The sequence below is a fragment of the Alligator sinensis genome, unplaced genomic scaffold (assembly GCF_000455745.1).
Source record: "Alligator sinensis unplaced genomic scaffold, ASM45574v1 scaffold1386_1, whole genome shotgun sequence".
Lineage (NCBI taxonomy): Eukaryota > Metazoa > Chordata > Crocodylia > Alligatoridae > Alligator > Alligator sinensis.
Window position 1 is genome coordinate 285,004 of NW_005842806.1, and position 13,257 is coordinate 298,260.

The following is a 13,257-nucleotide window of genomic DNA, read 5'->3' on the forward strand; positions in this document are numbered from 1 at the left end:
GCGGGGGATGCCTGGGGGCGAGGTCGGAGGAGCCGGCCGGGGGGGGAGGACAGAGGGTGGAAAAAGGGGCACGTGCAGCAGAGCTCACCTAGGCAGTGAGGTCCACAGCTGCCTAGCATGTGGCCGAGCCCTGTCCACTTTCACCCAGGACAGCCCATGCCACATTCCTGCCCATCTCTGCCAGCATATACAGCTTCCCAGCAAGGCTGCTTGGCTCCGCCAGCCTCCAGCAGGTCCTCTTCCTCCTCTGCTCTGGGTGAGGGGAAGCTTCAGCTAGGTATGTCCTGCCTCAGTGCAGGGCTCAAGATCTAGCTCCCAGCCACCGTTTACCCACTTGGCTACCCACACTGGATTGTGCTGGGCATGTGGAAGACGACCAGGGCTGAAGCCCTGTGTGCTGGGGCAGGAGCTGCCTGGCTGCCGCTTTCGCCCCCTACCTGGAGAGGCACAACAGGGTCAGGAGGAGGAGGAGCTGCCACTGGAGGTGGGGAGAGCTGAGAAGCACCCAGGTGATTGCAGCAGCATTGGGAGCAGCCCTGTTGAGAAGCTGTACAGTGCTGGCCACCCCAGGCAGGGCTTGGCTGCATGCTGAGTGCCCCTGGGGTAGCCGTGGGCCAGATCCAATCAATTGGCAGGCTGGATCCAGCCCATACGCTGTATTTTGCCTACCCGTTTTAGGGGAATGGCAGAGTGGAATTTTGAATACACAAAAAAATATTTGTTTATTGTACCACCTTTAGGTCTATTGCCTTTTTACAGATGTAAGGAACCTTGCAGATGAACGTGCAAAGTATAGCTCAATAACCCAATACAAATCAGCCACTGCTGACTGGCTGGTGAGATCTCAAGTCTCATATGACTGTAAGGATTTAAAGTTGTGAATCCTTACTCCCTTTAGCAAAGAAGTTAATAAATTAGTCATGCTCATCATTGGAAGTTAAAGTTTACAATCTAGCCCTCAATCTCAATTGTATTTGATTCCCCTTTCAGTCTTCTCATTAGAAGAAGCTGGATATAGACAGATGGTTTGGTTCTCAGACTTCACACCAGAATGAGAAGAGACACACATGCAAGTGTCAAGATAGAAAATTCACACTGTTCGGCAAGTCTTCATCATTTATTTTTCTTTAAATTACAATTGGGTTCCAGTCACTGCCTCGTAAAGGAAAGCCCCACTTTGATGCTAAAGTGACAGCTATGATGCATTCGTTTTGAGAAGTTGCATCATCCCAGACTAGCCCATGGCCTAACTATTAGGGTGTTCACGAGGTGGGAGACATATGTCTTGATTCCTTAGAGAAAGGTATTTGAACCAGGTCTACCATATCCTGAGTCAGTCATAACCACTGTACAAAAGGGTATTGTCTCTTTTTTGAAAGCAAGTGGTATGAGATTCAGTGTCCTAAGGAACAGATTGCAACCATTCAAAGAGGAAGGGAGATGCTGCATTAGCTGCTCCTGATAATAGTCCACATGTTTGTTCTTACCCTGCAGTAAATGGAAAAATAAAACAAGGCTAACTTGGCACTGGTTTATTTCTCACTTATTATGGGGTAAGGGCAGGCACATGGACAATTACTACAGAGCCATTAACATGCATCAAGTCCTCTACCCACTATTAAGTTTCTGTAATTTTTCTTTGTTCATGCTCCAGTACACTTGAAGTAGAACGTAGGCATTTAAGTTCAAGATAGCAGTTTACAGACACCCTGCCCAAGCCCCCCTAAGGGCTTACATTTTTTGTTCAAAACTGCTTTCAACCCCTACATTTCAGTTACTAAGGCTAACTTCCAGGCTAGGCCCAAGTCTCTTTGTCAATTTAATCTGCGGAATGTACTTTTTAGGAGAGTATTTAGGGCTGCAAATCTTAAGTGGAGGGAGGTACCTTCCTACAGCCCTGGGTTAAAGTACCAAAATCCCAGAGAATTCAGATTTATCACTCTTTTCATAATTTCCTACTGCCTGGTGTATGCAACTATCCACTCAGAGTCAAACTTTTGTGAAACTCATTCTTGGAAGATTAAGGTTCCTCATGTATTGTACAGGGAGCCAAGGCCACAAACTTATGTCTGTTGGTTTCACTAATGGATGAGAAGCTAAAAGTATAAGCACAGATCCACAAGTACTGTGATAGTCATTCCCTTACAGAGTTTATGGGATTACCAAGCAAACTACTCATGCAGATTAAAGAATGTATAGCTATAAAAGTCTATGCAAAAGATTTGTTAAAGATTCCAACTATAGCTAGTGACAACTTTAAAAGAAGCTGGCAAAAAAATGACTTTGTGATCACCACATCAAATTCTGCATTTTTGTGAAAACTGGCTCCAAAGCATTAAATGAGCAGGCCTTAGCCAGCTTCCCTTGCTAATTTTACTTTAGAAAATTCTAGACATGAGGTTTTCAACATTTTTTTAGTAAGTGTACCCCCAGTGGCCAGACACTGAGAAAGGGAGTGGCGGCATGCAGCCAGATACAGAGCAGCGGCAGTGCAGAGTGGTAGGTGGCGGTCACCGCCTGCAAGCTCCACCCTGGCCCCCATCCGGGCACCACTGCCTTCGTCCCTGCTCCTGGGAGGCAGCAACAGTGGTGGGTGGCAGCACTCCAACCTCACATGCCCATACCCCCTAGGGCCTTCCCCAAGTACCCCCAGGGGTACATTTACCCTCTGTTGACAACCCCTGTTCTAGAACCCTGTGCAACTCCAAAAAGTTATTAAAAAATTAAGCCTGTGAAATATTAGTCCCACTGTCCAGAACCACTAACTCAGGGAACATGTAGCGACACACGTTAGTAGCTGCTATAACAGTACCAGTTTTCTCTGCTTTGTATCTTCTTTTTTTTTAAATGGGGAAAAGTCCTTTAAAATATGTAGTATTTTTGACCATCCATAGGGCATTTCCTTTGAGGCCTCTCTAGAACAAGCTGTATTTCCCTGTCCTCCCACCTTCTCAACATCATCTTTTAGAAGTAGAAGTCAAATAAATCCCAAGTCATCATGCTGGTCTTACTTACAACTCTGTCCTTTCTACACAAAAGATTAATATCTTATCACGAGTTAGCCACTCAACTCCACTGATGGTCCTGAATTCTGAGGTGCCAGGAACATTCCAGACTATTCCCAATAAGACACTGATTAATAACACCTATCAAACTAACAAAGGTTAGTTGAGCCAGTCCCACCTAGGAAAGCTAACACATGCCCTTTCTGAAAGAGGTGCATTTTTTAAACTCACCTCAAATATCAGTGTAGCATTAGGAGGTATTTTGGGAGGACTCCCAGCAGAACCATAGGCATACTCTGGTTTGCAGGTAACCCGGCAGATTTCTTCAATCTTCATAGTTGCCACAGCAATGTCCCAGGCTTTGATCACTTCACCTACAAAAAACAAACCAGTCATGGAACTGCTAGCCATATCAGAGATATCACCAACTACAAAATAATTTATCCATACAACACTCAAAAGTTGGTGGGCTTCTTCATAGAAAGACTGAGAAAATACTCACTTTTTGTACGTTGGCTTGTTTAAGGTAGGATTAATGCTGATCCAACCAAAAGAAACCAAAACAAACAAAAAATACTGATTTCAAGTGCTTAATTCTAAATTTGTTGCAGTCCTCAATTCACCCAATCCTTTATCTATGTAAAGTACAAGTTATTTGAAATTCAGACAATGTCTTAAGTGCCTGGCACAACATCAAGTACTATGAAATAATAATAATGATAAATGCTTGAAAGAAAAATATCTTAGTGTGATACCGTTTTCAAAATATGAACGAAGTCAACAATAAACAGACATTTTGCTTTGTGCTTTATCAGTGGGCAGAGGTCAACACAAGTTACACACCTGCAGAGGAAGAAACATGTTGCTTCTGAAGCCAGAGAGTTAATGGAGGCTGGAACACCAAACAATATGTTGCTATCCTCCACCCAGACACTTATTCACTATCTCTTCATCCAGTCACATGAATCCTGTTAACTTTATAATATACATTTATTTCATGCCATCCTTGTAAAAATGCTGCATATTTTCAGATCTACCATATTCATACACCAGGGAGAAAGTTTGGGGGTGGGGCAGGGAGTTGGATGTTCTGGCACCCACTGAGCTTGACTAGTTCATAGACACTAGGGCTGGAAGGGAACTCCGAAGATCGAGTCCCAGCCCCCTGCCCTAGGGGCAGGAAGTCAGCAGGGTTCGCAGGATCCCAGTAAGATAAATATCCAAATGTCTCTTGAAGGCATTCAAGGTAAGCGCTTGAACCACCTCCAGCAGCAGTCTATTCCAAACCTTGGGGGGCTCAGACAGTAAAGAAGTTCTTCCTTATGTCCAGCCTGAAACGGTCATGGAGGAGTGTGAGACCATTCGACCTGGTCATCCCTTGGGGCGCTCTGGTCAACAGACATTCCCCCAGATCCTGGTGAGCACCCCTGATAAACTTATAGGTGGCCATCAGATCACCCCCGAGCCTGCGCTTTTCAAGGCTGAAGAGTCCCACGGCTCTCAGCCTCTCATCATAAGGTTTGTATTCCTGACCTCTGATCATGTGCGTGGCTCTCCTCTGCACTCTCTTAAGCTTCTCCACATCCTTTTTGAACTGTGGAGCCTAAAACTGGATGTACTCCAGCTGTGGCCTCATCAAGGCCAAGTACAAACGGGAGAATGACATCCTGGGATTTACTTGAGAAGCATCTATGGATGCAGGCCAGCATTTTGCTTGCTTTACTAGCCAGAGCATCACATTGAAGGCTCATGTTCATCTTGTGGTCAATCATGACCCCCAAGTCCCTTTCGTCCATAGTGCTAACCAGCATACCACTGCTGAGCCTATAAGTGTGCTGCAGGTTTTTCTTCCCACGGTGGAGAACCTTCCATTTTTCAGTGTTAAACACCATCAGGTTCTCATCTGGCCAATTCCTGAGCCTGTCAAGGTCTGCCTGGATCACCCCCCCCGCCGTCCTCAGGCGTGGATACTTTACTCCAGAGTATGGCGTCATCGGCAAACTTGGCCAGTCCACTTCTGACACCAATGTCCACATCATAGATGAAGATGTTAAATAGTATAGGCCCTAGGACAGAGCCTTGAGGGACTCCACTGGTCACAGCTGTGGACACTTTTTGAATCCAGCAAACAACTGAGGTTTTGGTGTTAGATGCATGCATCTTCCAAGAACAAGTGTCACACTGGGTCATACCAGTGGTTCATTTAGCCTAATATCTTATCCCCAACAGTGGCAAATAGTAAATGCTTTAGGGAAGAGCATATAAGCAGAACATGTCTCATGTAATCTATACCAATTTGTTTAATAGCTTCCAAATGGATCTGTCCCCCATGCATGTCCAATCCCCCTCTGAACCTGATTACACTACATCTCAAAAACCTCCTGCGGCAACAAATTTCATAAGCTGACTTACATGCTGTGTTTTAAGAAAATAATAAAAATATTTTTGTGGTGTGTTCTCTCCCTCCCCCATGCCACCCAATAATTTCAGGCGGTGCTCCCTAATTTTTGTAGTCTAGGACTCGGTGAATAAAAGTTCCCTATGGAAATGATTGGAGTAGCGTAACAGATGGATACAGGTACTCTTCACTTAATGTCATCCCGGTTAATGTTGTTTCATTATTACTTCGCTGATCTATTAGAGAACATACTTGTTTAAAGTTGTGCAATATTCGGTTATTACGTCATTTGGCTGCCGCCTGCTAGTAGGTAACTACCATGATGTAATTGGATTTGCTTAAAGTCACATTTTTCAAGAACGTAACTACGACATTAGGTGAGGAGTGGCTGTATAGATTTGCTCAAGGATAGGCAGTGGGGAAAAAGAAGGTTGTGTTGCTCTCTCTCTATATATGCACAAGATGTATGCTTCTACTGAGATGTGGTACCATATGGGAGATGAGGCTGCAGAAAAAGCATCAGGGTCAAAGTCAAAGGAAAGAACAGTAATGGGTGCTTGCTACAGATCAGTAAACTAGGAGGAAGAATTGGATGAGGCCTTCTTTAAATAACTAAAAAGTTTCCAAATCACAGGACTTGGTTCTCATGGAAACTTTAATTACTGTGGCATCTGCTGGGAGAGTAACTGTAGAGGTGCACAGGCAGTCCATCAAGTTCTTGGAATGCACTGGGGATAAGTTTCTTGCCTCTTCCTCTTCATCACCAGTACCAGCTAAGGAAAGCTCTTCTCAATTGGCCACACACAGGAAGGAATCAGCTGACCATGTAAAGGTGGAAAGTGAATGGGTGACAGTGACCATGAACTGCTAGAATTCAAATTCCTATGAAAAGGAAAGAGCCATGGAATTAAGACACTACAGTTCAGAAAAGCAAGGTTTAACAAACTCAGGGAACTGGTAGGCAAGATCTCTCGAAAGTCAAGTTTGAGGGGGAAAAGGGAGCCCAAGATAGCTGACTGCACCTTAAGGAGGCCATATTAAGAGTGAAAAACCAAGATCCCCATGTGAAGAAAGAACAGGAAGTATAGCAGGAAACTAGTCTGGCTGAACAATGAAATCTTATTCAGCAAGTTGAAACTCAAAAAGGAATCGTAGAGAGTGGACCTTGGCCATATTACTGGGGAGGATTATAACTAGGGATCTACTTAATTTGCGGTTTTTGTGGAAGCTGCATAATCTGTAGATAAAAAACAACTAAATAAAAATAAAATGCTAGCTCCCCAGTGGGAGCCACAAGTCTTCACTGCCAGGTGGGAAGTTGCCAGCTGATGGGGCAGCACAAAGAGCAGCAGAAAAGATGGCCATCTCTCCCTTGTTCCTTCCTACTCAGGGCCTCTCCGCCAATCAGCACCAAGGGGCAGGGCCACACTAAGGGGAGTCAGCAATCAAGATGGTGGCCACCAATCAGTGCCAGGCAGTGGGGCCTCTCTGCCAATCAGCACCAAGGGGCTGCCACAAAATGACAATGGAATTAGAACTTTAAACTGTGATCAACCCAGGAAAATTGGTTAAATACCACCGCGATTTAGGTAGACCCCTAATTATAAGAGTATCGCCTGGGTGTGCTGGGAGCAAAATCAGGAAGGTCAAGTCATAAAACTGAGATGCAACTGGCCAGGGACATAAAAAGGCAATAAAACACCTACAAATATGCTGGAAGTAAGATGTAGACCAAGGCAAGTTTAGGCCCCACTGAATGCAGAAGGCAGTCTAGTAACAGATGATGCATAGAAGGCTGAAGTATTTAATGCCTCTGTTTACTTTAGTCTTCATACATAAGGTCAGCTACCAGATGCGGAGTGCAGTCAGCAGTAGAGGGGAGGAAATGAGCATCCTAGAATAGTGGAACAATCAGATGACAATTAGAGAAGCTGGACGTTTTCAAGTCAGTAAGGCTGGACAGGGTGCATCCTAGAGTACTGAAAGAGCTAGCTGAGGTATTTTCAGAGCCACTGGCATGACATTCTCATCAGTAAGCTAAGGAAATCTAGCCTGAACAGAACTGCTGTAATGAAAATACATAACTGGATGGATCATCATGTTAAAACAGTAATCATCAATGGCTTACTGTCTAGTCAAGATACTGGAGTAAGTTTCCCTTGGGATCTGTCCTGAGTCCAGTATTAATACAACTGAGTACATAACCTTGCAAATTTGCAGTAAATTGGGGAGACAGTATTTAAAAAAAAAAAAAAAAAGCACCCCACCAGATGAAACCCAATTACAAATGGCCAAGTATGAAGTCCTGCACTTTGGGCAGAACAATCACACATGCAAATACAAATACACACTTTGGAATAACTCGTAGTCTGCAATACTGCAGAAAGAGACCTGAAGATGATAGTGAACCATAAGCAGGAGCCAGCATGCTCTTATTGCTAAAAAGCTAACAGCGTATTAGGCTGTATTAATATAAGCATCTCTTGTAAGATAAGGAAGTGATTCCTCCAATCTGTTCAGCATGAGTAAAGCCTCATCTGAGGTACTACGTTCACTCTGAGACCCTGCACTTCAAGAAAGACATAAAAAAATAGAAAGTTTAGCAGAGAGCAGTAAAAAAAAAAAATGATTAGAGGTCTGGGACAACCTGAAACAACCTGGATTATTTTGTATGGAGAAGAGATAGGTAATTTGATAAGTGTACTGAGGTTATACACAGGAGAGCGACTGTTCCCTGTGGCTGCAGGTGACAAGACAAAGAGCAATGGAATTTGACTGCAGCAAGGGAAATTCCAGTTTGATAATCAGGAAGAACCCTCTCATTCTAAGGTTGGTTAAGCATTGGAACAGGCTACCCAGACAGACTGTGGGATCTTCATCCTTGGAAATTTTAGAGCAGATCAGACTGACACTTGGCTCAGATATGATTTTGCCTTGAGAAAAGGGGCAGAGGTAGACCAGATGACCTCCAGTGGTCTCTTTCAAACCTACTCTTCTGATTCAATTCATCAACCCCCTTCATGATTTTACAGACCTCTATCACAACTCTTCTTGGCTTTCTTCCCAAAATGAGATGTCCTAGCCTTTTTTTTTTTTTTTTTTTTTAAAAGTCTTCCTCAACCTAGCAGCTGCTTCATACTCCTGATGATTCTTGCTGCCCTTCTCTGTATCTTTTCTAATTTTACTACATGCTTTAAAATGTGGGGATCAGAACTGCATGGAATATTCATGATTTGGGTAAATTATGGGCTTATATAGTGACATCATGATGCTTTCAATTCTTTTAACAATATCTGAGACTATTTGCTTTTTAGGTCACTGCAGAGTACTTCAAAATGTTGGTTCAGACTACAGTGACTTCAAGGTCTCTCTTCCAAATGGTAGTGGCTAGTTAGGTTTAGTTGAGGTGCATATTTAGTTGAGGTCATTTTTCCTCATGGGCATTACTTTGCACATTCCAACACTGACAAGTTGTTCTCCCTTTTTGGGAACTGAGAGGAGACATATTTCCTCCTTCTCCATTTGTACAGTTTGACAGCCGCCCCAAAGCACCCTGACCCACTAGTCACAAACAGATTAAAGTGTGGTGCTGCTGTCCAACTGGTCAGCAGCAAAAGAGTCAGGATGCATGTTAATGGTAATCTTTATCCTTCAGCACAAATCCACACTAAGATGAAAAGCACTGCTCACTTCCCTCTGAACAACTGTTTTGGGCCTTCTACCTTAGGCAGGCACCAGTTATTCTCTGTTCACGTTTGAAACAATTCTCAAGAATTCTTTAATGCCTGTCACCATTCTGAGTTGAGGTAAGTTTGGTAACAAATTAAAAAAACATGCTTTCACTGAACATTCATAGAGCCACAGTCGCATTAATTTCACAGGGTCCTGATCCTAGGTTCCCTCAGACTTTTAAACAGATGAAAGAAGTTACCTTTTCCCAAGTCAAATGAAAACTTGTCTTTCCTGTCCACGCTGGAGTCAAATTTTGTGCCATCCAGAAGCCATCCTGTATAGTGCACAATCACTTTATCACCTATCATGGGGGATTCTGTCCCAGTTCCTTCCCTCTTGATAACCTGTGAAATAAATGCCAAGTAAATGACGCTTATTAAAAGGTACAAAAACAGTACAGACAAGACATTAACTTAACTATATATTTAGTGCTGGAAAAGCCTATATGATCTCAAGAGAGTGACACCTGATGAGGAGTCAAGTACGTATTAGCCATGCAGATCCAGGCATCTGGCCTTAGGGAGACAACTTCAGAAGTTGCAACCACTGTTTTGAGCGAGTTTGCTAAGTATCTGAAAGAAAACAAGCAGTTGGATGTGACATTTGAACTATGCTTCCAACTGAGGTTGTATTTTAAAACTGTATATAAAACCCTAATACATGATATAGGTAGATAAATTTACTATGTAATAATGTAAAATCTCTTCCTATTTCAGGAAATCATGAATAGAGGGATGGTGCTTTCCTCCTAGATCCATGGAAGCGTCTTCATGTCAGCAAGAACTAAACTTGTGAAATATTTTAAAAATCACCTAACTTGGCACTGCCTAATTTAACCTGGCAGGGTGAGGGGTGGGACGGGATGGGGGACTCTCAGAACCACTTTTCATTCCGCCCAAAACCTTTAGAGGGGGAGCTATGCTATATTACCAGTAGGCCACAGAAATTTATCAAAACATCAATAAGTTATGAAGTGCCAAAATAAAGGCTCCATGGACTACTTTGTCTCCTTGTATGCGACTTATAATGTTCTTTAATTTATAACCAAAAGCCATTAACTCCTTTCATTCAAAGATTTTTTTTCCCCAACAAACAAGAGTTGGAACTCCTGGATGCTACTCCTAAGTCTCAAAAACATAATCATTGTTACAGCTTTACCAGCAGACTGAACAGTATGTAATCCAGGATCTTAATTTTTATTCACCAAGAGTCTCAGAACACTTTTGCAAGAGAAATGGGATGGCAGTCCCATTTTACAGGTATTGAGTCTGGTATATTCTTTCCAAGAAATTCCCATACTAAGCTATAGTGCTTCATCTCCCAGTTCTCCAAAAAGCAACCTTCACTAATCTTCAGTTACCCCATCTATAAAAAGGAAAAAAAAAAAATCCAAAAAACCACCCCTGCACCTCCTTTCTTTCCACATAGCAGAGAGAGCCTGACCCATTAGCAGGCATCACTCCATAAACAGAACAACAAGCTAGAACTTCGATCTCCTGGCTCCCAGATTAGCACTTCTATTGGGCCACACAGAAGCAAACAACCCATTCAGCTTATTTTATATGTACCTAGAGAGCTTCAGGCTATTCTCAGGAGACAGGTAGATCTGTGGTACAACCTTGGAAAACCCAGAACACTAACATTAGTTTAAATGGAGACTTCCTCCTATGGCTTATTAAATCAGGATATATTTTTACTGAAAGGAGCCACAGAACTAAATATCCAAATCTCACCTTCCTGCTTCAAAGTGCAGGAGTACCAAGGTTGTAAGAACAGGGCAGAGAAACCCTTTCCCAATTTCACTGCTATAAGCAATCTGGTTCCTGTGGCCTCAAACAGAATATTCAATTGTGAGAACTGTCAAACCAAAAATCAAAGACTGTCAGATTTCTAAGTAATCAAGAACAGAAGTTTGTAACAACGGAAATCTGAGTGCCAGATATAATAAAGGAAAAAAATCAAATTTTAAGTGCACAAGTTTATACAAACAGAAGCTGTACCTGTATGTCTGTCTTTGGATTTAAGGAGATAGATGTATATAAAAATAAGCTGTAGCCTTTGGCCCTTGGTATAACCTAATTAACCATAATTAAAATTGGAATCTTCAGCAGTAGATAGTGATCTGGGAGTGTCTGGTCTGAAAACATTTTAAGGTAACCAATTTTTGGAATGTGCTGGGCACCCTGAAAAGTCACTCTACAAATTGTGTCAGGTAGGGAGGGCATCCTTCCCCACAAAAGTCCCTAATCAAACTATACAGAGATGGTTAAACATGAATGATTTTTTTGTATTCCAGTCAGCCTGGACCATGGCAAACTTCATTTGCTTTCTCAGCACTACTGCAGTGTTTCCAATATCTGACCCTGGAAATGCAAGCTTCCCTTCTGGAAAAAAAATCCTAACATTTGTATTCATATTCGGAATATAACAATTCCACCCTATAACTATTATTAAGTTTAATTGTATTTATTAGACAACCAAGCTATACTCCAAGCTACCAAGCCAGATGTTTTCAGTGACACCAAGGTCACTGAAGGAGACACCACTGGACCAGATTCCAACACCCCACTAGGAAGAACCAAAAGCCCCCTACTGAAATGTCTGGAACGACAAAAGTCCAAGTCTGGTGAAAGCAAAGACCAGTCAAAACCATCAATTGCAACAGAGTCACTTGACATTTCAGCTGTGCCACAGCATCTGGGTGTAGAGTCAGAATTTGGGAAAATCCTGCTGCATCATCTGCTTCAATGCCACTGCTCCACTCTCGCATTAGATCCTCTGAATGGTAGTTTTGTAACAATGCACAATCTTGTACGGTCAATTCACCCTGAATTATATATTCCAGCACCAGCTAATTAGTTTCCTCCCCAACACTGGCAAGTGCTGGAAATAGCCCTAGGGAAGTCCTAGGCCCGATTTACTAACTGTGATATGTTCTTTCCATGCAAGTTTTACTATTTCCACCAATGGGATCAGACCTGGATCAATTCCTACTTTGAATATGACACTCCCTCCCCCTGGAGACAGACAGCTTGCTTGGCTAGGCTTCTGGAGTCCTTTGCACCTTGACTTAGGCACTTGCTCTTCTGTTCAGCTTTTCTCCATCACTTCCATCTGGTCTTGTTATATTCTCCTCACGCACCAGAAAGCCAAGTGCAGTTTGGGGTGGGAACATAAGGCAGCACTCTAAAACCAAGCACTCTGCTCCAATAACTGAGCCCCATGTTAAAGATTTGGACAAAGCCTGGACCTGCAGCCTACTGCAGCCCTGAACTCTGTATGGCTTGCCATGCCACAGAAATGGAGAGGGGAGATCCTGTGCAGCTGGGAGCAAGGCAGCAGCCTTTTAAACACAGGAGCATGGGATGGATGCTCAAACACCCCCCCAATCCCCAAGTGTCACTCAATACTGCATGTACTCCCTGCTCCAAGCAGATCCCCATCCAGCTATGAGGGAAATGCCTGCTAGAGGCCGAGATATTTTGCTACTGCCAGTCCCTTTACTCCTACTTTTAAAGGAAATAAAACGTGACTACTGGAGCCGTCTCTCTCAGCAAGACTTTGCTGCCTAGGGGCTCTCATTAACAGACCCCGCCCAGCACACACACGGAACTCCCCCAGTGCTGGGAACCAGCGCTTGGGGCGAGGGTGAGAACAGAGCCATAGCAATCTCCAGGCTTGCGATAGACCGAGGGGCTGCAGGGTCAGGCGGGAGCGGCACTGCAGGAGGAGGCGGCAGCCCCAGCAGGCTGCAGCACGCAGCGCCCCGCCAGGCCCACGTGGGGGGGGGGGGCGCTGTTGCAGCGTGGAACGTTCCCGCTGGGGGTGGGGGCGCCCCCCTTGTGCAGCGCATGCGTGGTCGTCCCCCGGCAGAGGGGCCGGGGGGAACGGACCCCGCGGTACCTTGAGGACGCCGCCATCCTGCTTGGGGGTGATGTCCGCCCCCTCCAGGGGGGTCCCATCCGCCTTCATCTCTTCCGCCGTCATGCCGGGCTCTGGGCGCGCCCCCCTTCCTCGCCGGCGTCTCCGCTCGAGCTCCCGCTGCCTCCTGGCGACTGCGGCGCCTCCTGCAGCCCCCCAGCGCGAGGCGGGGAAGGGGCGGGTCCGCGCATGCGCACTGCC

General features: G+C 44.3%; 1 protein-coding gene across 2 annotated transcripts in view; it reads right to left on the reverse strand.

Moving 5' to 3' along the window:
- The window catches only part of FKBP4 (FK506 binding protein 4), a 32,028-nt gene extending 18,782 nt beyond the window's left edge, over window positions 1–13,246 (reverse strand). Inside the window, exons 1-3 of one of the 2 annotated variants that reach the window (XM_006035122.3) lie at window positions 13,039–13,245; window positions 9,335–9,479; window positions 3,237–3,379 (exon numbers count right to left, since the gene is read on the reverse strand). In XM_006035122.3, the coding sequence (XP_006035184.1) occupies window positions 3,237–3,379; window positions 9,335–9,479; window positions 13,039–13,122 (372 nt within the window). In that variant the 5' untranslated portion in view covers window positions 13,123–13,245. Of the gene's footprint in view, window positions 1–3,236; window positions 3,380–9,334; window positions 9,480–13,038 lie in introns of both variants that reach the window. The other variant, XM_006035124.3, reaches the window with a different exon arrangement.
- Window positions 13,247–13,257: the final 11 nt, after the last annotated feature.